This window comes from Branchiostoma lanceolatum, chromosome 4 (genome assembly GCF_035083965.1).
Source record: "Branchiostoma lanceolatum isolate klBraLanc5 chromosome 4, klBraLanc5.hap2, whole genome shotgun sequence".
Classification (NCBI taxonomy): domain Eukaryota; kingdom Metazoa; phylum Chordata; class Leptocardii; order Amphioxiformes; family Branchiostomatidae; genus Branchiostoma; species Branchiostoma lanceolatum.
In genome coordinates, this window is record NC_089725.1 from 23,013,172 (window position 1) to 23,039,149 (window position 25,978).

The 25,978-nt window shown below is 46.6% G+C and overlaps 1 protein-coding gene across 4 annotated transcripts in view; it reads right to left on the reverse strand.

The window, feature by feature from the left end:
* The window catches only part of LOC136433439 (isthmin-like), a 28,189-nt gene continuing 2,211 nt past the window's right edge, over positions 1-25,978 (reverse strand). For 2 of the 4 annotated variants that reach the window (XM_066425649.1, XM_066425650.1), the window contains exons 2-5: positions 17,291-17,603; positions 13,765-14,242; positions 11,292-11,375; positions 1-1,177 (exon numbers count right to left, since the gene is read on the reverse strand). In XM_066425649.1, coding sequence (XP_066281746.1) covers positions 666-1,177; positions 11,292-11,375; positions 13,765-14,242; positions 17,291-17,410 — 1,194 coding nt within the window. In that variant the 5' untranslated portion in view covers positions 17,411-17,603 and the 3' untranslated portion in view covers positions 1-665. Of the gene's footprint in view, positions 1,178-11,291; positions 11,376-13,764; positions 14,243-17,290; positions 17,604-20,126; positions 20,481-23,704; positions 24,278-25,978 lie in introns of those variants that run through there. The other 2 variants (XM_066425648.1, XM_066425651.1) reach the window with 2 other exon arrangements.

A 25,978-nucleotide genomic window follows, 5' to 3' on the forward strand; every position in this document is an offset into this window, starting at 1 on the left:
ACAGCATCATACTGTTGTAGTGATCAGTTCTGTTTAATTTGGCAGAGGTAGTGCTCACGTGACGTGAACGGGGAACGCGTCGGTCGCGTCACCGTTGAGGAAAAGCCGCCACCCATATAAACCCTACGGAGCTGGTATGTATATGTTATACTTGTTATCCCAGAAAAGCCATCCCTGCCGTTACACTTCAAACGCCCTGAAACATGACAAGTATGTCGGAAGGAACCACTTCCAGCAGCTGCTGAGAGATGAGAGTCGTCTGTGCTCCCCCCGCCGCCAGTGACGGCACTCTACCCGCGTACACTCACCACACCGCTGATCAGTCACAACCTGTGGAACTGACGAGTTGCACCAGGAATATAAAAGTTTCTTCAAAACTTTCCGATTATCAATTTGTGTCCTCGCACGAACTGTTGCTCTGAGCCTTTGGTTCGATTGTGAATACCGGTAATAAGGCGATGTTGAGTTCCATGGCCTTTCGTCCAAGGAAGTCATTTCTAGTCTGTTTATTACCCAGTCGTTGTGAAGATGACGTTCTAATCCTGACGGGTTCTGGTGTGCACAGACGCGTCATTCTGGCAGTGATTTATCCTGACAAGATAGTCTATAGTGTATCATGGTTAGTGTCCTTTCTTTGGTCTTTTTCATATATGTGTAGTTCAGGCTCAGTAGTTCTTGGCTTCCTCGACTTGTCTGTACAGCTCATTGTCGTCAGGATTGTCGGGACACTCCTGCGCGTTGTTGGGGGGTCTGACTTGGTTATAACGAGTCCAGTCCCCCTTACAGAGGATCCAGGGCATGATGTCTACCCTGTAGTGCAGTTCTCGCGAGATTTCAGTGCTAATGAGATTTGGCGTACCAGCTGCCTTTCCTCTGGTGATCAGTCTCATCTCGCCATCGTAGCAGCAGTGCTGCGCGGCGAGGCTGGTGCTCTCTCGGCTGAGCAAGGACCGTATGCAGTACCTTGCGCCAGGCTTGTACACGTCGAGTCGTTCTCTGGACCCGGACGAGTCCACCCAGCGCACAATGCGGTTGTGGATGGGGTCCCAGACCTGGTTGTTGTAGGGCAGGTTGACCGGGTAGAAGCACGGGCAGCTGGGAAGGTCGTCCAACTTGGACAGGTAGGCCAGCAGGAACTCCGAGCGGCACTTCATCCACTGCTCACAGCTGTCCACATCTGGAAAGGAAAGGAAAAGAAGATGTTTTTGAGAGATGCATCCACTAGTCACAGTAATCTACATATGCACGCCTGTATGTGCACCACACTGTAAGGAACATCTGTGTGAAATTGAGAGCCTGAGTGCTTGTATCTGAAACTCGTTCAATCCTGAGAACGTCCATGTGATACCCCTTTTATCCATCGGTATCAGCTGTCTACATCTGTAGTTGGATGTCACACAAAGCACATCACCCACAAGTGGAAGACGAACAGTTCATCCCAGTTGTCGACACTTGCAAACCAGACAAAACATGCGCCATACGGGCCTTCATCTGTAGGTGCTGGTCCAGCAATGACCGACGGAGTTTAAAACGTACTCTCCACACCCATGGGTGTTTCTGGATAGAGTAGACCGCCTACACCATTTTACCCGACATATGGGCCCAACACTCTGGAAAAGTTCTGTGGACAGTTCTGCGAGATTAACCAAGGGATCTGTTGATTTGAGGAGGCAAGACAATTAAATTTTGGTGAAGGGAGTGAGATCTAGAGATGTAACAAAATGACAGAAAGAACTTGAGTCCCCGTCACTCTAATAATACTTAGACCCTTTCCCAAAAAGTCTGCACAATGAAAATCTGTTCCACATCTGCACCCCTAACCTGACGACCCCTGCCAGATGTTGCTTGCGTTGTAAGGTGACCTGGTGATATGCCGAGGCGCGCTAGCCGCCGCTGTGTTACGACAGGTGCACCCGTGTCGCCGCACCGTCAGATCGCGCCCTGGCCATCCCCCAGCCGACACGCCCCTCTGCCGACTGCCCCGCCCCCTTCGCGGCAGGGAGGAGATTTCAGACAGAATTTTGATAAAGAGGAGCGCATGTCCTAGAGTTGTTCCATTGTTGTACTGTTTAGGAAATATGTAACGGGTGAGGGAGTGCCCAGGGGCTCTAGGTTTGTTTCTTTTGTAAAACGCTCGCACATCTCACAATTTCTGTCTGAACATTAGCTGATCGGCATAACTGGATAGATGGATGGCTGTTCAGGTTAACTCCCGCGTGTTCTCCCGATGCTGGACGGGTACCCCGCCCCTGAGCGGTAAGACAGGCAGTCCACACGCACCTGTGGTAACAAGGTAAGACAAGTCGTCACGACACACGGCCCCAGCTATCCTCGGGGAACCGTGAACCCAGGGGGGTGTCGGCGAAGGGGACATGGATACTGTTTTTATCGAAAGTCTTGATAGTACGTGCCAGATCAGAAAATCACTATACCGCTCCAAAGGTACGAGACCACAAATGATAGACCCGCACATTTCTCACAAGAGACTAAAACTGAGTAAAAAGCGTCTAGATGTACAGAAACAATTGCGCCGTTTCTTTTGGACGTTCTTTCAGAAATATTTGAATATAGAAATCAAGTGAAACGGACTAGAAGGTGTATCAATATGGGAAACATACCGAGCAGAGAGTTACTGGGGTTGGGCTGAATCCTTGTTGAACTTAAAAGTTAGCAGTCTGTTTTAGTTAATGAGAGCGGACTTTCCCATTGTATAAAAACAAAAACTGTCCTGTCGTGTCGACAAGTCCACCCGATTTCCCATGTATACCCGTAGGAACTCTGTGACTGTGACGTCAACGATGGGCTGTCGTTTCCCATGGCAGGACTAATCCGCATGCTACTGTCGAGATTGTGCTCGGTAAAAGGAAAAAACAAGCGACTTAGGAAACTGTCGAAATGAAAGATGACCCGGCAAGATAGTATTGTAGCTGCACGGTTATATAAACTGTACAATAACAGGATACGCATGTTTTCTGATGTTGAGCAGTTGAAAGCCGTGCTACTCTAACACCTGTTCTCTCCTCCGCGCCCTCATGTGCCAGTGCCGAAACATTGACGTCATGAAAAGAACGTTACGAACGAATTTGTCACGTCAAATGCTAGTGTAATAGTGGTTGTTTGCGTCAAAACAGTTCAGCGGTGACGTATTTTCTTACAGTATGTGCTACCGTTAAGTGTTTGCGTAGGAAACGTTAAATATTATTCAAACAATCCTAAGGTAATCCAACATGGTGGTCGCCTAAATTGTGTTACGGCGAATTGTGGAAAAACTTGTGAAATACTGCCTCGCTCGGTCGGTTTTTTGGCTATTTCAACCCTTGAAGTTGTTCCTGAGGTTGTTCTGCACGGTCAGTGAAAATATGGCCGCAACTAGAGGCGAGGAACTGGTGAAAATTCCCAGGAAGGAATGGGAGGCCATAGTAGACCGGCTTCAATGTTTGGAAACACGCGTGAAGCAGCTAGAGTCTAACCTGGATACAGTCTCAGGTGAGGTTTCCAAACATCATGTCGACAATGTCGAGTTCGTCAAATCTATGGAATTCACCCAGGAAAACGTGGACGAGCTGACATGCAGAATGGAGTCTCAAGAAAAGGAGCAGGAAAACACGGGAAAATGGCTGTCCGATCTTGAGCTGTACGGCCGGAGATGGAACCTACTCTTCCATGGGGTACAAGAGACAGAACAAGAGAACTGCACGAAGAAAGTATTAGATGTCATAGGTGGCGAGATGAAGCTCGATACAAGGGGAATGAGAATGTGTGGCGTCCATCGCCTGGGAAAGCCAAGAAATAGAAGTGGTAAGCCTCGCCCTATTATCGCACGCTTTACTTGCCGAGCTGACCGAGATCAGGTTTGGAAGAACAAAACCAAACTCAAGAACAAGCCTGTCTTCATTTCAGATGACGTGCCTTACAATGTCAGGGAGTTGAGAAAGCGGAAATTGGTCCCTGCTCTGAAAAGAGCTAAGTCCAAGGGGAAGAGAGCGACGATCGTGGGGGACAGGCTGGTGATTGAGGGGGAGTCGTTCGCACACTGGAGAATTCCTAGCAAATGGCTCCAAGACGCCCCAGAGGCTGAACCTGAGAACATACAACGGTCACAAGAGACAGTGGGAAACGGACAACATCAACGGGACAAATCACAGAAGGGAAACAACACCCCGGGGAGCTCGGATCAGTCACAACATGCCACACGCGGAGGAGGGGGACGGACCTTAAGACCACGTTCCAGTCGAGGGAAAAGGAACTAGTAACTGTCCCTAGACTCTCAACATTATGAAATTAATAAAAGATGTACTTTCAAAAGAGAAAATGGAAAAGAAAAAAGCAATTGAACTCTTGTTGACTTGTGTTGATTGTTTCCACAATCACCGACCCAGTGACACTTATCAATCATTTTCTTTGGTTCTTTATTATTCCGAGATTTATTTGTTACTGATCATTTATAAGTTATTTTTGATGTGGTTTCTGTTAATTATAATGTGTTATAATCTCTACAGGAGCACTGGAAAATTCATCCAGTGCTCTTTGGAGATGACCCAGTTTTGTTGTTATTTCGATTATGATTATCTTACGATTTTGTTATCTTTATGTTCAATTCTGTTTCTGTTTGAGTACACACACACTGCTAGATACTTGATTATTGTCTACTACCGATTTGCTCCGGTGACTGATGCCGGGAATGCCATGACTAGACACCAGCTGGCCACGCAACAACGGTGCTCAGAAGGGTATGTAGATAGCCCTCGTTTCCTCCCTTTTAATGATCATGCAATTACTATAATTTGGTTTAATATCATTTGGTCATATCTCTTTGAGTCAAATTGTTACCTTTACTTTATATTATGTTTACTCTATTCTCTTATTTTGATTATGTTGTTGTACAAGCACAATGTGCAAAATCTACTTATCAGTAGCCATCAAATTCCGTGGGTTCCCGGTAGGTGGCCGGAATGCCTGCATAATGAGTATTACAATACCTGGTTAAAACACAGCTGCATGGTGATTTTTCACCGGTCGGCAGTAATTGTGGGCACAATGGTAAACAGCCACTCCAATATGATGACAAAACATGACCTGAAATTAGCAAGTTTTAATGGGAATAAGATTGCGAACCGTGGAAATGGGAGGGAGGTCTTTAATTATCTCCCCCTTCTCGCGGTGGATGTAGGCAAATTATTTCTAGAATTCTCTAAAACTGTTTATTTCTTATGGCCAAAACGGAACTACAAATAGGCAGTTTTAACTGCAATGGATTAGGAGACAAACGTAAAAGAAAAGAAGTTTTCACATGGCTGTCCGAAAAATCTTTTGAAATCATTTGCCTACAAGAAACCCACTCTGAGGCTGACGATGAAAATACGTGGGCCTCAGAATGGGGAGGCTCCATTGTCTTCTCTCATGGGACAAGTAATAGTAGAGGTGTGTTGATTTTATTCAAGAAGGATCTAGAGTACGTAATCCATGACAAGAAAATGGATGACGATGGGCGTTGGATAATGTTAGATATAACAATCGAAGAATTCAGGTTCTGTTTAGTGAATGTTTATGGTCCAAATATGGACGATCCTGATTTTTTTGAGACAATCGAGAGAGGTATACAAGAAGCAGATGTTTCAATTGAAAACCTGGTGATAGTTGGTGATTTCAACACGGTTATAGATAACAAAATAGATAGAGCAGGACAGAGGGTGCAAAATTATCACCCCCAAGCACGAGAAAAAATTCTTAACATAATGGACACATTCGACTTGATAGACATTTGGAGACATCGGAACCCAAATGCCACTCGGTACTCATGGCGACGCCAAAAACAAGCAAGTAGAATTGACTTTTTCTTGATATCCTTCTCTCTACTGTCCAAAGTTTGTAAAACTGTTATCGCAGATCGCCTTAGATCAGATCATAACCTCATAGCTCTTTCACTCGTTCTATCTGAATATCCTCGTGGGAAAGGTTACTGGAAGCTAAATACTTCATTACTATCAGACCCAAAATACCTGAAAGAAACCGAAAACTTCATCAAAGAGTTTTTTATACACAACACAGGATCGGCAGATCCCCAGGTAGTCTGGGATACATTTAAATGCTGTGTCCGCGGACATACTATTAGATATTCCTCCAGGAAGAAACGTCAACACGTTGCAAAAGAGAAAGAACTTATAGAAGAAATAAGCGAACTAAAAGACACGTTAGATCAGGATCCTTCCCCCTCCTTAGAAATTCTTCAACATTACGAGTGTAAACAAAAGGAACTGGAGAGGTTATATTATGAAAAGACGTGTAGACTGAACTTTTTATCTAGATGCAAATGGATGGAATCAGGGGAGCGTTGTTCTAAATATTTTTTGAATCTCGAGCATAGAAATTACGCCAGAAAAAATATATTGAGGTTAAGGAATTCTGATGGACGCATCCTCACAGATCCCGCGGACATCATTCATATGGAAACGGACTTCTTTTCAGAACTATATTCATTTCAGAAACCTCCAACTCCTCTCACGGAAGAAATTTGTGAAGATTTTTTCCCCGAAGATTACCCTAAACGCCTGTCAGAAGCTCAAAGACAAGAGTGTGAGGGTTTTATTTCAGAAATAGAATTAAAGCAAGCAATCAAATCTTTCCAAAGAGGAAAAACGCCAGGACAAGATGGCATTCCTGTAGAATTTTATGACGTTTTTTTCGATCATTTAAAATCTCCTATGTTAGAATGTCTAAACCACGCTTACGAACGTGGCCACTTGTCAAGTACACAAAGAGAGGGGCTAATATCACTACTTCTTAAAAAGGATTCAAATGGAAAAGACAAAGATCCATCCACACTAACTAATTGGCGCCCTTTAACACTTTTGAATTGTGATGTTCGTATCCTGTCCAAGTGCTTAGCCAAAAGAATGTGTAAAGTATTACAGAGTATTATAGAAACCGACCAGACTGGTTTTATGCAGGGACGGTATATAGGAGACGGGATTCGCAGAATTCTGGAAATCATTGAAAAATATGAAAAAGAAAACTCGCCAGGAATAATTTTTGTGACAGACTATGCTAAAGCATTTGATCGTATTAGATGGGATTTTATCTTAAAATCATTAGAATTCTTTAACTTTGGAAACTCCTTCATCAAATGGATACAGGTACTTTATAGTAATATATCAAGTAGAATTATCAATTATGGACATTTATCTAAGCCATTTATGCCTCAGCGAGGGGTACGGCAAGGATGCCCCCTGTCTCCGTATCTGTTTATTGTTGCCGTGGAACTTTTAGCCATTAAAATCAGGAGTAACTCAGATATAAAGGGTTTGATGACAAAAGATATAGAATCAAAATTGTCCCAGTATGCGGATGACACTAACTTTACTTTAGAACCCACATCGGTCTCACTTAACGCTTTAACTGAAGATTTAAATCACTTCAGCGCACTCTCTGGTCTCACACCCAATTATGACAAATGTAAGGTAGTCAGAATTGGTTCTCTTAAAGGTACAGGCTTTGTATTACCGTGTCAGTATAGCGTGGAATGGACTGATGGACCCTTTGATATGTTAGGGACACACGTTCCAGTAAATATGAATGAGATCACTTCCATCAACTGTAGTAAGTGCCTTAAGAAACTGGACTCCACATTACAGCCGTGGAAAGGAAAACCACTGTCATTGTACGGCAAAATCGCAATAATCAATTCCTTGGTTGTTTCGCTCTTTGCGCATATATTTCTTGTTCTACCTTCTCCGGATCATATGTTTTTTCAACAATATGAAACAAAAATTTTCAAATTCATTTGGAATAATGGTCCGGAGAGGGTAAAGAGAAAAATACTTTACAGCCCATATGAATGTGGAGGGTTAAGGCTCATTAATTTGTATGCTTTCAATGCTTCCTTAAAAGCTTCCTGGATTCCTAAGCTTTATCATAACACACTCTGGTTTTGTTCAAAACTTCTATCAAACACCCATGTTGCATTTAGAAAGGGTTTGTTTCCATTCATGCAAATAGGTGATGACAAAGTGAAAATTGTCAAGTTTCTGAAACATGAGCTCCCTGGTGTAAGTGTATTTTTCTTAGATGCATTGTCTTCGTGGCTATCATTCCAGTTTAACCCTCCTGAGAATAGTTCGCATTCCCATGTTCTGTGGTATAGTTGTCATTTTAAAATTGATGATAAACCGTTCTTATGGAGGGATATGCTGGATCAGGGCATTCTGTTTGTACATGACATTTTAGATGCAGAAGGAAAAGTGCTGTCTTACACAGAATTAAGATTGAAATTTGATGTAACTGTTTCAGAGTTTGTTTATAATAGATTGATATCAGCTGTCTCCCAGTACCGTCGATTGAAATGTTGTAATGTAAGGAACTGTAGCGATGTACAAGTATGCAGACCTATGTTACAAAATTATGAGTGGATAAGAGGTGTTAAAATCAACAAAAAAGTGTATAAGTTCTTTTTAGAAAAAAAAGATTTGATCGATCACCCTAGGAACATCATGACTTACTGGGAAGACCAACTGAACGACATTGTACCTTGGAAGGAAGTTTTTCTCCTCATACATAAACTAACAATCGATCCCCCGACCAGAATCTTTCAATTCAAATTAGTACACAAATTTTTAGCAACAAATAGATTATTACACATCTGGAAATTGAAAGATTCTCCATTATGTGCCCTTTGTAAAAAAGAGGAAGAAACAATAAAACACCTTTTCTATGACTGTGGAAAGGTGGTTGAATTTTGGCGTAGCGTACAAAGATGGTTAAACAAAACAACAGGGCTTTATCTGAATGTCAATAATCCAATGAACATTCTGTTGGGGGATCATTCCGAATCTGTGCCGATAGTGTGTAATCTTATTATTCTTCTGGGTAAGGTGTACATTTTTAAAAATCGTGAGTCATGTACTATTTCGTTGCATAAATTTATCCCATTTGTGAATAATTTCAAGTGTCAAGAAGAAACCATCGCAGGAAAAAGAAATAAGTTAAGTAGTCACTTTAGAAAATGGGGCGAACTTCAAAATGTACTCAAATACTAGCATGTGTGTGTGTGTGTGTACTCTAATGTTTTCATGTAATACAGCTGTCTTTGTGCTTTTATTCTGTTGAATAAAGATTAAAAAAAAAAAAAAAATTTAAAAAAAAAAAAAACAATCCTAATGTGGAGATTGTTGTCAGCGATGTTTACCCATCCCAGGGGTGGTCAACAAGTCCTTCTGTTTTCAGTTCATTCCATTCCATCCGGACTGCATGTACTGTTCAAGCTGGCAGTTTTTACCATTGATCGCTAACTTCGTCGTTTATAACTTCGTCGTCTATTTGACACATTCATATCTGATAATGTAAAATTGTATTATACATTCCCAGACATTTCTTACCAAGCTACTCATAAATGATGATTGTATTTGATCCGATGACAAATCACAAGATTGAACGAACACCCAGAGGTGGGCTCTCCGTGCTGATGTATGAGATAACAGCGGTAGAACATGGCCTTGTGTCACGGGTTCATGTCCCCGCACCATTCATTCAATATAGTAATAGTTACCATTGAGTTTGTCCACGCCGTCCGATCAACTAATTAATGCCGGGACGCTTTGGAGCGGTCCCACCTCCCGACAAAGGGCCGTGACGGCTGGATGACGGCCAAACTAGCGGTGATAAGTAGCACCTGCACCTGCGGTTGTGGCCACACAAAGACGTGTTTCCCCACATCGTCCTGGCGTTCAACAACGTCAATATTAACTTAGGGAGTTACATGAGATGGGCCCCAACGCGGTTCGTTACAGAGATCTGGCGAGAGGCAAACATGCGGTGGACACGGCATGCCTACATCCTGCGCCATCTTTGAGCGCCAAGATGCGATGCCATCGAAAAAGAAAAGTACAACATTTACAACAAACTTAGGCAAACATTATCGACCTGTAATCATATCGTTTTTTCTTTGTATAGTTTAATGAAGGGACTCTCGTTTGACCCAGTTCCCATGGACATCTCTCCTCACCTCCCCGCGCCCTGACAAACGGCTCGGCGGTTCTAAGGGTGGTTTATTGTTCATCCCCACACGGGTCTACCGCTGTCGAGATAAAAAGGCGATGAAGTCAAGTTTGCGCAACAAATCCGGACCCCCCGCCCTTGTTTGTATAGGTTCATGTCCCGTGAAGGCGGAAAAGCTTATATCTAAAAACAAACAGGGAGAACTACATGTTACACACACAACAAGAGGTAGCAGGAAAGTGAGCTGTTTGGGGCACCACGCCCCCGGCACAGGTTACCGACTCCGACATGTGAGCCTGGCTAGCCGGCTGGGCGCGCGGCGTGACCAGGCCAAAAATCACTTGGACAAATCCACAAACCGCACTGTGACATGCGACAGGTAAAGTGCAGAAACACAATACATGTAGACGTTCCAAGGCTTAGCCCTGCCAATGGCGGGGAGAAGTGCGTCATGCCCCTGCCTCGGGGACCTGAACCACATCCTGAACCTTTGTTGTATCGTCATGTCAGGTGCCAGACTCCAAAGGTCACAGACAAGGGGAGGAAACGTCACAATCGACCGTCCTCCATCAGAGTCACACGAGGAATGCCAAGCATCTCTCCCGACAAGGTGATGACAACAAGGATTTCTTGTGGAACTATGTGCTGCTGAGACAGGCGACCTTAAATCGCCAGAGAATGCACGCCCCTTGTGCTTCCATGCCACACATGATGATTCCATTTTTGAACGTATTTCAGATCATACGTCCATGGCTCAACGTGTGTTTCTATTGTGACAGCAATGTTCGATTCTAACATTACCATCGGTATCCCTTGGCTCAGTGTAGTATGGTTTGTCGGCTAAAACTTAAAACCATGTTTTCCGACGCCCCAGTTGGCATCCATCTGGGAGCGTTTTGAAAGTCATCTGATCTTAATGAGGCCAAGGTCGACTGTCAAAAGGTATGTGGGTAAGTCAGAACCGACTGAAGATGTCCTATCGTGGGAGAATGCCATCGGAGCGGCACGAGAAACTTTATGATGATGGCGAGACGGTGATGTAACGGAACATGGCTGACCACTTTACTTTACGGCCACCAACGTGAAACTGGCTCTGCCAGTGCACGAACTGAAGCCAAGTAACCCCGCCCTTTTTGAACGGGCTCTCCCGGGATCTCTACTTTCTGCTACGAGTATCCTCCACCTACTAACTCCCTGTATATACATGCAGACGATACCTACCATTTTACGATGCTGGCTACGACTGTGGCCAGTAGAACACGTGAGGCACACACACAGAACACAAGACACGGACGACCTACCCGACATGTCGAACGGAGACCTTTCCTGTTCCTGGGCCAGCCGCTCTCCGATTTGCACGGCTTCTGTTGGCTGCAGATCGGCACCTGAGGAGGGGACAAAACTCACCGGTCACTGATCAACAATCAAAGAAGGAGAGCACTGGGTTCTCACACCGCAATCAATGGCAATGCCAATTTACCTTTTGTTGGGCTATGCTTCATTTTCATGGCAGAATTTTGAAGAGGTGGTTTGGGAATAAGATGAACGACAAACTCGGGAAGGAGAGCCAAAAGTGGTTAAATCTGAAATGGCGTTCATCATTGTTACTTCACACTTCCAACTAGAACATAAAACGTCATTTACTGTGAACGTATTTCACAGCCGTCACTTATTAACTCTTGTCTCTAGTGTATCTCCCAGCGTTACGAAATTGTTGCTGAACTTGGCTGTAAAAATGAGAGTCAATTCAGCTCCAGTCAAGTTGTGTCAATCTGAATCTTTAAATAGAATACTAATAATTGTAGAACGTTATTTGCACATCCTACAGGACGTTTGGGCTTAGTGGATACAGCCTGAAATGCCTCCTCACGTGGCGGTCCGACAAAAATACTTGCCCCCACCATCGCCCTTTTCTGCGGCCCGCTGACCTGTGTGTCCATCTGTTGGCACCCGACGGGCGGCCATTTTGGGTTTCAAGGACGTGCCCTACTGGATAAACTGGGGCCGATAATCCGCTAATAAATGTCGGCAGATTTCTGACATTCCGCCGACCAGCCCTGAGCTCGGCCTCCGTGACATAAACAACACCGTAACACCAGAATGTTACCCGGCCACCAACGTGGATGTGCGAGAATCGAGCGACAACGGCATGTCGACGTAGGATTTACCGACGGCCAAGATGTTACTAGTACCTCATGATTTGATGTAATTTGTTAGTTGGTTGTTGCATGATGCTAAATAATGTGAAAATGCTGAAATTACGTTATGTTAGAGAGTGAAGATTTCATGCCCATCGAGCATTACATCGTGTTTTGAGAAATAATGCAAGTTTGGACGTTATTGTCATAATCAATGGCAAATTTTAATTTGAATGTTATTCACAAGAACTAAACGATATTTGCAGACGACCGAGACTTGAACGAGAAGTTGATATCCTTCCGACCGCCAGGTTGTTAGGGAGTGATTGATTCCGCGGCACGCGCCAGGTTGAGCGCGGGGACTAATCCAAGCCTTGTGTGCCGATACTGATCAGCCCGCGCGCCTGCAGCACGCCCGTCCGATGAAAACCGTCCCCGCTAGCCCGCGCGCAGCCTGACCCGCGCCCTGACCCCTCCCGCCACAGACTAAGGACGACGTGTATCTGATGTCGTTAGGAGGCGCGTGATATCTTCTCCTTCTCTGTACTGCTTTACTTATCAAGTTAGACGGAAATGGAATAAGGGGGTCATGAATGAGAGAGAACGTCGAAGGGAGTTGAGTTTATTGCAGTTTGATGGTGAAAGATAGGAGTAAAACAATGCACAGAGGGATGGATGGATTGATTGATGGAAAAAAGACAGAGATGCAGACGGACAGAAGGAAAGAAAATAAAGGGAAAATGATATACCTCAGTCGTTTTTTAAACGTCCAGTAGAGCAAACACAGGGAACTAGATGTTTATTATACCAGACCCCAATGTCTTTCCCATACCTGGTCCGCGGCATTAGCGCTGAAATGTTGAACGAGCCCTCTGCCTTTCTGCCGAGTATTGTTGGGATTAAGTTTCTTTAATTATTTGCCTTAGCCTTGTGCAACCCCTTGGTGAGTTTAGGAATCCCTTTTCTGTAAGTCGGCCAACACTGAGGTGCCTCCTCTCGGACGCTCCTCGCCGTCCCCCATGAACTGACCTATTTTCCCGCCTTGACCCGGACTTCGCGAACCAAGCTGTTCCGACAGACCCCGGAACTTCTGACTCTTGTCAATCTTCAGCTTCGCCGACGGCGTAATTAGTAATTGTGATCCGTAACAGCGACCGTGGTATGAGAAGGAGTCCGAGACCGGGTACAAACGTTAGAGAGCGGAAGGCAAGGGAACGAGTGCACGACAGAGCCAGGATGAAGGTCTTGTCTGTAGCATCTCAGAGAACCAAGCGACTAAAACTGTCTGCGGCGGAGAAGACGAAGAAGGATCAGGAAATAGGCAAGGCCTAACAAAAAGAACCAATATCATCACTTCTAGAACTTCTAAAATCAATATAGTCTTAAGTCTTAGATGAGAACCACAGGAATGAAAGGACCTCTTTCGGTCGAACAGATCTGGTGTCTTCCAAGTTCTAGGTTGCGCGGTTGCTGTTACTCTCATTTATGGGTACATTTACTACATTGCATGTGTAGGTTTACTAGTTTCGTGATCAAGTGACAATGGCAAAAAGTAGGATCTTATGGTTACTAACACTTGTACGTCAAGGGTAAGGTAATGTAAACTCCATTACTACGTGTAATTACTGAGACGTACCTGGTGCCTGTGTTGGTAATCCGAGTATGTATCCAAGGTCATCCTCATAGTCAAGATGATTGTCCTCGTCATCCTCGTCCTCCTCCTGGTCCCCATCAGACTCCTCCTCCTCCTCTTCGCCATCTGTGTCCTCCTCTTCCTCAGAATCCTCCCGCCCCGTCCCGTCTCCCTGGTTCCCCTCTATCTCCCATAGGCCCTCGAACTCCAGGTCCTCAGACATGGAGGCATTACCCGTGATGACTTCTATCGTCACCTCAATATTCGGGTCCTGATTGGTCAGGTTCAAGTCAAGAATTTTGTTGACGACAACCTGGCCCTGCGTCCTTTCATGCCCGCTGCGCGTTTCCCTGGCAACGGTTCCTGACGTATCCTGACACGTGCAGCGCCGGACTCGATTCGTGTCGTCTTCAGACGACTCCGTCTTGTCTGCAGACACTGAGCCGGTGTCTCTCCGGTACAGATCTTCGACGCCAGTCTCCTGCAGAGAGAGGGAAGAAGAAGAGTATCTGTAATTGTCTTTATTGGTTGAGGAAGAGCAGAGAGAACACATCAAAGTGCGTACTGTGGCGTGCTCTGTGAAGCCACAGGTTTGGCACCGCGGCAGCCCCATCAACCGCGCGGCAATTAGGCAACACGGCCCCGGGCAGGGAGCGCGCTGGCTACCGTCACTTCCTATTTCCGGGTCGGGAATCTGTTGGCTGACGGGACTGGCGGCGGCACCTCCCTGTGATGACGCTGTTTTCGCCTGCCGTAAGCGCCGCGGGCCCGCAGCTTTTCTCCAATTAGATTGGTTTCAGATCAGATCCATGTCCCGCAGCAGCCTCCTAGGTCCTGTTGATATATATATACTCAGGACATGACAGAGAACTCCTACGTTTAATTTGTATTGATAGCAGGCCGTGGGACTTGGGATTCTTACCTGTAGGCTTCCTATCCCCAGAACCTAGTCCCACGGGTAAATGTTTGTGGCGGCATGGCATACATCTCGTGTTACAATTTCTACAAAGTGAAACTGTTCACTTTTTCATCTCGTTATCTGTATCTACATCCGTTGTCCTTGGGGAAAGCACCAAACGAATGGCCGTGTGTATGTGTGTGTGAGTGAGTGCACAGTTGAGAATTTGCATCGACAGCGTTCGCAAAATGAAATACAAGGACATTGTCCTTCATAGTCCGACAGTGAATCGAGGGACGTTTATACTGTAGCGCCCATCAATGTTTTTAAATCCAGCTTTAGATGACTACAGACGGAGCAAATTTTCATCCTCTCGTTATCTGTGGCCGGATCATCACAATTGCGTGTTATCCGGCACTCAGATGGGCGATTGGTGGCCGTGGATCAACAACCACAGTGTAAACCATCATGAGATACTGTGTCAACTGTGCCACGGACGGTCCAAGTGTCCGCACTGTTTGCTCGCCGCTCCTTATGGAGCCCACGCACGGCCTCAGTGTAAACAGGTGCATCTCTCCCCGGACTGCACAAACCTGGCAACTAGCTGTTACTAGCGCGGGCTTCACTCATCACGGTAGTTCACTGGAGGAGACTACAGTCATGAGAGAGAAGCAGCAATTCAATCTATAGTACAATGTACATCGCGGCTAATACATTGCCTACAGCTATTCCTTCTACCGGTTCCTGTGTCACCATGCAATACGGCCACAGGACGACTAGAATCCTCTTAAAGCGCAATGCCCCGACTTTGTGTGCTCATTGGTTGGCACATAGGTTAGTTGCCTAGTAAATAGAACCATTTTCACTATCAGCATGGCCAAAATGTTTGTCAGAACCCGTCCAACTCCAGATTAGGTTGTTAGTAAAGCCCTGACAGCCTAGGGACACCCCCGGCACTGCGAAAACTTCAGCACTTTTGTGGTACAAAGGCTAATGTGTCGGAATTTTTGTACGAAATTGGACAAACGGCCTGATGAACCAAATTGAGGTGGTGTGACGTGGCCAACCCGCCAGGTCCTACCCTCCAAGTCGGGCTGGGACTGGGAGATAGTAACGTTTACTGACTGTTGTGCTTCTCTGACAGCTACCTACCCCGGCGAACTATCCAAGAAGCCAGACGCTCAGAAAAAAAAGCTTCACGATCTTCCACCCCAAGATCTGCTTGAATATTTTGCAGCAATGGCAAGTCTACGGAGAACATATTGTTCTCGTAACGATAACATTGTGTTTTAATTACGGCGGGCACAGTCCGTGACGACCCCCTCGCACGGCCCGTTTCCTCAGCGCCCGCCGCGCGGCCCTTTCATCCGCACAGGAATCTCCTCGCCAATCCTCATACATGAGATTGATCTCTCCCACAAAAATACCAAGAAAATTCCCGAAGGGCCCCAAAATGCGGAAGATGATTGTACATTCAATACCAAAAGTAACTACATGTATATACTATAGTAACTACAACTAGTTTCTGAACATATTGCAAGACGGAAAACAGACGTCAACAGGACAAAATGCGTTTAACACCAGATCAGGTTCAACAAGAGAGATCAGGAATTCATTAATGATTTGAGTGGTTAACGTCATCCCAAACCAACACCATCACCGGTGCACCGTGAATATTCACAGAAATCTGTCCGGTGTATCTGGTAGATCTAGTAGAGGAAGAAAATTTATGTGTATGTAGGGGGGAGGGGTGAAAGCCCCCGGTCGGCCTGACCATCTGGCGGCATCCCTGACCAAGCGCGGCATATCCTTTACACGATCTGTATCACTACACACCGCCGTTTCGTCAACACGCACTGTGTGCTGTATACAACACACCGACTTGTGAAGCACGGGGCGTTTATAGACTCTCCTTCAGTTTTATGATGTGGAAACAAAGGGACTCAATTAGCGTCCTGGCGCGGCGCGTGTGTGTATGGGTGAACTGAAGATCGCGTTTGGTAAGACCCAGTAATGGACAGGAACAGTCCCGGGAAAGGAAAATATACAGTTCTCAGAAAGGCAACATCGTTCCACCCTCGGAGGACACCACTGGTCGTCCCGATCTGACCGGGACAAAGGGAGGCTTACATTGCGTAAGGCCCGGAACCACCGGTGCAATAGAGGGAAGTATCGGGGGGAAACACGCTTCCAGAGCCGCTGGACGCCAGGACGCCGTGGTTCTATCTGCTGAAGCGTCGAAGTGTTCTTGCCTCAGAAGCAGACGCCTGGTAGTCTCGGTGACAGACGTCTGCCGGCTGCCTCGTACCCATCACTCGGCGCCTGACCAGGTCTCCAAAGCGTCCTGGTCCGCACGCCTGGCTACCCGCTTGTATCGCTGCTAAGCCCAACTTGTTATTCTTATCAGTTTGTGCTGGTTTCTCGTGTCCCCCTGCCCGCGCCGCACCGCACTCATCTAACGACATTCCGCATGTTAGCAGGCATAGCGCGCGCGGAAGGCGTCCTGACGATAAGGTTTCTATGTGCAATCTCTGTTTCTTACCCTCGTTACCCATCATAACAAGAAGAAAACAAACACGAAATTCCTTCAGCAATCCTTTCATTTTTCACGTAAGGAAGTTTATGTCTTACCTGTGTCTTTGAGCCCGACAAGGGGAGACCGTAAGTCCGACGCAAACCCACGGCGACCAGCAGGCCAGCCACCGCCGCGGAACACAGCACCACCCGTACAACCCAGTCGGCGGCTCCCATGCTGGGGCCGTCCCTGCTCGGAGGATGGTGTGCCTGTCCTGGAGAGAGTAGTCCGGTCCCGCCGATGTCCAGTGTTGAATTGGCAGGGTCTAGGCACGACTGAATGGTAATGCGGTATTTAACTGTCACGGCCGCCGCTTACGTCGGTGTTGTTTGAGTTTCCGAATGGTCGGCATCAAAGAGCGCCAGCACCCTGGAACATGGAAGGAATTAGGGAGGGAAGTGTAGAAATATTCCTTTGGCTAACCCTAGCGTTAGACACCGTCTCTAGCAGAACTTCCCCCTCCCGTGTCATGGTCAGACTGCACTAATGCACGCGGACCGGCAGCGAGTACGGCGCCTATCCAGTCATGTTTATTTAACATCATCCTGCTTTTGTGGGTCCCGCCTTGGTCCGCCGCCGGCCCAACCAACCAACGGGGCGACACCAAGCCATAAACAGGGGTGGACAGGTCTCATTCTAGTGGTAGTGACCCGATCCGACCCCTAATACATGTCAATAGCAAAGTATGTTCATACAACAACATTTCACACGGTCCGAATTTCTTTAGCAAACATTGGCATCTCGCTGTGTTTTTGTTTTCATTGCCTTCCTTCTGGTAAAACACGCGCGGCGCTAGTTCGGCTGAAGTCCCTCCCCTCGCAGTGCACAGAGATGTCTCAGCCAGGCAGGAAAGATTAAAACACTACTAATACGGCGGCCGGCCTTCCCTCCCCCGGTCGGAAAAATATTTGGCGCTATTCAGTCAACTCGTGGCTCATTCTCATCGAGTTTTGCGTGTGTGGCTGTAAGGGGAGATCACACCGTTATAAAAAGCCCGGACGTTGTTGAATGGAGAGCCTGCACTGACACCCGGCCAAGGAGAGGAAGACCCCTCAACCCCTGCATGCCCGTCGCTTGGCTGCGCACCCCTCCCACCAGCCGTCTGAAGTACGGAAAGGAAGGACAGGGCAAGAACCTGCGAAGCTGGTGTGTTACGCCGAAGGGCGGTTATACCGGCTATACAGATACAGATACAGAACCCATGGCAGTCGCGCGCAGGAGAAGCTGACATTCTGTGCTCTTGCCTAAACTATGACCACTTGTGGTAGCACGGAGCATGCAGACGGACCTCTTGTGTCAATACCCGGGCCCCACTTAGTCAAAATAACATGCCGGGTTTACTTTTGAAAGTAACCGCTACATATCATAACTCCCCGACCGTTAAATCTTAAGCTGTACACACGCACGATTGCATCGACAGAGTTTATCTAGGTCCGCCAACAACAAAGGGGCGTTTTCCCTCGCCGAGGTGACAACTGCTTCACCAAGACGAGCGCAGTCGGCTGGCTGACTTTCCTCATCGGCCCGACAAATGAAATTGTTGCTGCAACATTTCGACCCAATTTGCAGGGGCCGTCAAAGAGAGTCCTACGGAACACGATACATCGCCTCGCCTCGGTTGGACTCTCCCAGCGGCGCGCCGCGATGCGTGGACGGGCTTACCTGTTGCCCTACCTGTGGAGAAGAGTGGGTTAACATGCTGTTCTACCTGTGACAGAGGGGCACGTTCCTCTTATCAAAGTGAACAGCAGGCTTACCTGTTGCCCCGGAACATTCGCCGTACTCATCAACCCGACAGGTGTGCCGGCCTTAAGAGCGTAAGACTCTCTCGCTTGAGAAAGCCGAGGGAAATAAACACGACAGGAGAATGTCAAGATGTGCCACTTACCTGTTCCCCCAGCAGGTACCGGACAAAAAGCCCCTGTGTGCGGCGTGGCAACACTCGGACCCACCTGTCCAGAAGTTATGCAGAGCCACCTCCTTACCTGAGTTTCTCGTCCATCTTGTCCACCCTGAGTGGACAGGAGCACGCTCCAGAACTGACATAACCCGTAAACAATGACACCGGACGGACAGATACGACAGACTCGTCAACCTGAGAAGTTCGAACCACTGGTATTGGGTTCCCCTCCGAAATGGGAACTGACCTCTAAAGCTTTCCTCCACCCATGTTCTGCGGAAAGCCATCCAAAAGTCTGTCATGTGTTTTAACTGAACTAATAGTTAGGCTTTACTATTGTCAGTTGCCCGTCAGAAACCCTGACATGACCCAAGGACCACCAGGTGACAAACACGTGTTGTACTCTCGAGCCTGGAACCCAGGCTACCTATCTAACATCAGCTTACAATACTTTTTCTTCACCGATCATTGGTTCTTTTTTTACTTGGCACGTGGATTCTTTTGGAAGACCCGAAGTTAGGCTATGGTCAATGTTTTAACTTCAACTTTTAAGACCTCGTTTCAAGGTTGGGCCTGAGTCTTCCACCTGCTGCACGGGAGGAGCAGTTTTATTGTGCTAAGGGTCACCTGGTGCTGATTGGTAGCTCAGGAACACATGACCTACCAGATTCTGGATCCTCGTGTCTCACATATGCATTGCCTTAATCCTGACCATAGTAACATTTCCAACTGATGGTGAAATGATAATGTAGCAGATGACGACATGAACAAGGTATGGCAATACATCATTGCAGTTGGGTAGTACGGCCAGACAACTTGTTCCACTCTTTGCAATTGAGATCAAGAAGAAAACCATTATTGACGGCCCTAAGGACAGGCTGATCTCCATGACTATTTCAATAACGCGTTGCAGGTTATTTAGATTCATGTTTCCCATCCAGTCAGACACCGTTCCCACCAAGCTTACACCCCGAGTCCACACACCTACCTACCTGTACAATCCCCTGGGCTGAAGCAGCAGGATGTAAACCATCATCGCGGCGTCCAACAAGGCAATGAAGTATTGTGTGGCTCTAAGCCTGCTGTCCGAAACCCGGATAACGGACCACTCCAGCCGGCACGTGAACGGCAAGAGCGGAGCTGAGAGAGCGGCAGATGAGGGACGCTTCCCGTCAGCCGTCAGAAGCCGCGCACTCATGCGGGCAGCGATACCTCGAGAGCACGCAATCATGCTCGTGTCGTCTTGTGTTTTTACGCAATATTTCCCTCATAAGGGCCCATAGTATTGATCCGGGGCGTGAATCTGGCTAAACGTCGACTAGAGGGGCGGAACGTGTACCTACCTTGTTCAAGCAGTCCTGACGGACAACCGTAGTACCTGGTAATTACACATGATCACGCCGCTCGTTTTAAATTCCGGACACCTTTCATGAGGTTTCAGGTCCATACACCGTCATTTCACATCAGAAACATCTCTCCATCAGTATGGCTAAAACCCATATCCCGTCTATCTCGTAATGTCACACCAGTATCCTTCCGAGCTCTAATATCCCATGATTACGCATAGACGGAAGGCTTAATGTAATTTGGGATGACTTTGACGATTGCATGTGACCCAATGGTCGGTAATCCTTTAAAAGACGCGCGAGTAAAGCCTGAAGACAAAAAGAAAGTTCAAGGACGCCCTACCCGCCAGGGAGAGGGATCAGGCCTCACAAAGAAGGTAAGCACCGGCAATTTTAGTGGATTGTGTCAGAGGTATAATAGGAAAATGTGCACTACTTAAACGCGGGGGGATTTCATTAGATATGACACAAAGGATAAATCTGTCAACCGACAAGTGCAAAGGTCGAGCAGGTTGTCCCGTCTTTGTTCTGTTTATAGGATAATAAGTGTATTATAACTTTTCTTGAACTGTTCTGTTTCAAAAAGAAATGTCATCTTTCTATGTTGCCTACAAACATTTTCCCATTTTCTAGGTAAGTTTATGTGAGATCGTAACACACTTCAAACGTCTCAGCAGAACAAAGGACGCTGGTGAAAGGCACAGAGCCGGATCACTATAATACGACAATTCCGATGAAACCATCTGCGGCGAAATCCGACTCAGAATGAAGAACAAAATTGGATTTGAAGTAATAGTGTCCCACATTCCTGTACTGATCCTCTAACAATGTCCGGTGAGCGAGCGCACATGTCGGATCAGTCGGTAAACCGGCACTCCGCCCCAGGCAACACCCAGGAATCTTACCGGTAAGTAGCTTGTTACAGCAAGGACATTGTATAGTTCCAGGCTCTACCTCTACCTGGTAGCCTGAGTGTCATCACTCAGGCTACTACCTGGTGCCGAGAAACGCCCGCTGAAACCGACGACCGACGCTGGTATTCGACATCAGCTGCCAGTCTCAGCCTTCACAAAAACTATGTTTCGTTTCTCCTTACTACGGTAGGCAGCCTGGCCCGACTTGTCCATTTTCCCGTCAGTATTTCCATTTTTCCCTTCCGGGGGCAGCTATGTTGCTGTTAGAATTACCGGAGCATGTCCCTCACAATCATGCTGCCACCGGCACGGCCGATTTCCCCCAGTTTACGTCTAATTGGTTGCGTCGTTCTTGGAATAGCCCAGGTGTTATGTTACCTGTGGAGCCATGCCATGTTCCAGGTCGCAGGTAACCATGGGTCTCCCCAAACGCGCAAGATTGCGTTCCCATAGATGGATGGGTGCATGAGACGTAGTAGACGTGTATCCGGGTAGGAATGCTGGGATGAATGCATGCTTATAAATCTACATATGAGAGTTAACAATCGTGATATTTCAGAATCATACTATAACACGAGTCAAATAAAATCAACAACAAAATTGGTAACGCAACTATACTTTTTATGTCACGTCCCACGTCATGGTACGGTTCATGATCATGTCTGGGGGTAATCAAGAAAGATAATCTCGTACAAGAAAGGCTACTTTGTGTGCCCGCAGAATCAAACCTTTGGCCGTAAACGCCATCTTCATATCTACGGTCTTGATGCGCGTTATGACAAGTTGTCAAGTCCTCCTGCTCTTCATAAGAAAAAAAAAACTGCCAATAGTGCACCACAAGTGTCAAGGCCACCACAACCCCGAGTGCACCCGCAGGTGGTTACTAACGGCACACTGTCCGGGCATATTTCATGCTTCACACAGTCTGTTTTAATTCAAACAGCATTGTTCGTAGTGACTGCATGTTTGGGGTTACCCGCTTGACACGTACACCAATGATTTTTATGGATACAAGTTTGAGCTGCATATGAACAGGTGGACACCCTGCCGGCGGTGCGGCGGGAGTCTCGGGATGCCCGTGTCCGTGCCGTCGTGCGGAGACCCGAGAAGCCGTCCTTCAGGTCCTGACACGGAGTGAGCACCGACATTCCAGCCTGTCAGCCCGGGCTGGAGAGGTGAGCGTGTGGGTTGGGCAATGATTTTACGCACTGACCCAAGAGTTTCACGCTTGTAACCTGCGTGAAATAGCTCTAAATCCCTTTTCCCATGGGGAGTTTGTCGCTAAGTCCGCTGAGCCCACAGGAGGAAGCCGTAGGATATAATTGCGTGCGTCTCACAAGCCCACAGCTTTCCTTGCTTCAAGGAGTCACGAGTTCCTCGCATTGTCGTTAAATATCTGCAGCCATAGCTCCCCTGCACCTTTGAGACGGGCTCCCCACCAGCGGATTCCCGGCCCAAGCGGAGACAACACGCAATTGCTTGCTTACTAAATCCCGCCAGTGTGGCACAGCTTTGTAGGGAGCTTTCCACCGCGATGTGGGTCCGACCAGAAAGAATTCGATCATTTCAATAGATTTGAAGGCAGATCGATTATCCCTGCAGTTCTGGCCTTCCGGAGTCCTAAAATGGACAACAGTGGGCAGGGCGGCGCGTTTCCAGCAGGGCTTTATCGCGCCTAAAGGCTGCAGGGCAGCTCCGGACGCAAAGGCCACTTTCGACCGCCGTTTGATGTTTAAGCTTAGCAAAGCTCTTTGATATCGTTAGCTCTGTGCTTCCACGTACACAACGGCTTGCCGATAAAGGGACTGCAGCCGTTTCTGGTCCTGTAAGGGTAAGCCGAGAAAATCTCCTACTAATCAGGCAGAGGGAGGCAGAACGTTTGGAGGATCTTGGAGTAAACAGAAAAAGACCACGAAAAACACATAACACGGGGGGGGGGGGGGGGGTGAGGGAGCCGCCCCCCGCCTTCTAAGAAACCTACATGTAGCACGAAAATTTCTGTCTTTGATGCCCTTTCTTACAGGTACACGTTTTATACACATGCCGTCTTACAAGTCGTCTTGCATATATCTAACATCTATCTCAATTCTAGGTCTATAAGATCGCTGCGCTCTTTCTAAACGCTATTCAGGGATGGAAAGATGTATGACAATCCATGACAAGGTTCACATATGATATTCACTTCTAAACAGAAGGATAGAAAGGTTACTCACTGCGCCCTTACCCCGGGTAACTCGGTTTCATGCCCAGCTCAGTACAGACAGACGTCTGTGTTTGGCGCCAGGTGACTTAGTTTACGTCCTTACTCACCTGGTGTGTCGACACAGTTGTGTAGAAATGGTCGAGAACACTTAAATCTCGTCTTCGGGCCTCGGTGCAGGAGTACGTACGTATGTATGTACCACCAGCAGGAGTCCACAATGGCCCATCCACTCCACCCACTTGCTGTAACGCTGGGGACTATCCGCTACAGACCTTGGGAGGGTTGGAACCGGTGAAAAAGATTACCGCCTATCGCACGGGCCTCTGAAGATTTACCTTTTTCCCATGGCAATTTTCCACATTAGGGCAACTCCATTGTTTCAGGGCTGGAGGATAAGTCGAAAGGACATTGTCGGCCGTCTTTTAACGAAAGTTTTGGCGACTAATAAACGTGTAATAACGAGGGGTGGGAGATTGGTGTTGATTTAGGGCGACGGAGAGAAGGAAGGAGGAAGCTAACGACAAACACGACTGAGACTGAGTAAGACGGTCAAATAACGGGTTGGCCATGTTCTTAGATTGAAAATGAAATACTAGTTAGTGGAATCAGACGATGGTAAGAAAGTTGACTGGCCTTCCCTTCCCCTCCGACTTTTCAAATGAAAATGCCTTAAGTCACGAGAAGGGGGTTGGGTTATTATATTCCCCTTCCAGTGGGAAGGGGGATATATTGTTTTTGCTTGCCTGTTCTTCTTCTTCTTCTTCTTCTTCTTTCTTCTTCTTCTTCTGCCAAAAACCAAGTAGATGTGCGGTGGTAGCTCTACTAATGGTATTGCAAAAAGTTATATGTACCTTATGTTACAATGTACGGATGTTATATTTGAGATGTAGGTACCTATAGGAAAGGTGAATGCACCTGACAATAAATTATGCTAATGAGTACCTTATTTGCATAATCTATGCATAAACTTGTATTTCCCTTACCGTAATAGCTGCGGATGTCATCTTTGAAATGTAGGTACCTTTAGGAAAGGTGCATGCACCTGGCCATGAATTATGCTAATGAGGACCTCATTTGCATAATTTATGCATAAACTTATATTTCCCTTACCGTAAAAGCTGCAGATGTCATCTTTAAGATGTAGGTACCGTTAGGAAAGGTGAATGCACCTGGACATATATTATGCTAATAAGGGCCTAATTTGCATAATTTATGCATAAACTTGTATTTCCCTTACTGTACAAGCTGCAGATGTCATTTGAGATGTAGGTACCTTTAGGAAAGGTGAACAGGTCTGGCCATAAATTATGCTAATGTTGACCTCATTTGCATAATTAATGCATAAACTTGTATTTTCCTTACCGTAAAAGCTACGGATGTCATATCTGAGATGTAGTTACCATTAGGAAAGGTCAGGAAACCTGGCCAGAAATTATGCTAATGAGGACCTCATTTGCATAATTTATGCATAAACTTGAATTTTCCTCACCGTAAAAGCTATGGATGTCATATTTGAGTTGTAGGTACCTTTAAGAAAGGTGAATACACCTGGCCATAAATTATGCTAATGTGGACATCATTTGCATAATTTAGGCATAAACATTTATTTCCCTTACCGTAAAGGCTACGATTGTCATATTTCAGATGTAGGTACCTTTAGGAGAGGTGAACACACCTGTATATAAATTATGGTAATGCCGACCTCCTTTGCATAATTTATGCAGAAACTTCATAATACCCTTACAGCCGATGCTAAGGATGTCATATTTGAGGTGTAGGTAATGGGAGGGGAATATCCTGCATTTTCCCGAATATGTTGCCATTCTAGTTTGAGCGTGTTGTCGCACTTCTTCCCCCTCTTGAGAAATGGTTGCTCCCCTGAGCTTCTTGGAATGCAGGTGAGAAAGTTCAGGTATGAGACATTTCTGTCAGCGTGAGTGAAAGCGAGGCCTGGCGGCACAGAAGTTGGCACCTCCCGGGCAGGAAGAGCTCGGCCATGGCCAATTGGTACACAATGCACAGGGGCGTGGTACGTGGGGGAAGGCACGAAGGCCCTTGAAGGGGGGGGGGGTGTATAGTGAGAAATGTCTCCATCTGCGCGCTGTTTAAGTGTTAGGAACAAGCTGTGAAACTGAGAGGCACGCGCAGACAGATTTCGCAAGGCCGTCACAGAAGCCTGCAATTTCACATCATTTTCTCTGGAAGGAGCCATGACTTACTAATCAACATGCCGTATGCACCGTGATATCAACTATCATATGACTTGCCGCTAGTGAAGGTCATAGGACATGGAAAGGCAGGATACTGCGAGTCGAACCATCGGCTTTAATACTGCGTACGACGGGAGCTAGTAGAGAGCCACTAGTACACGTTTATTACGT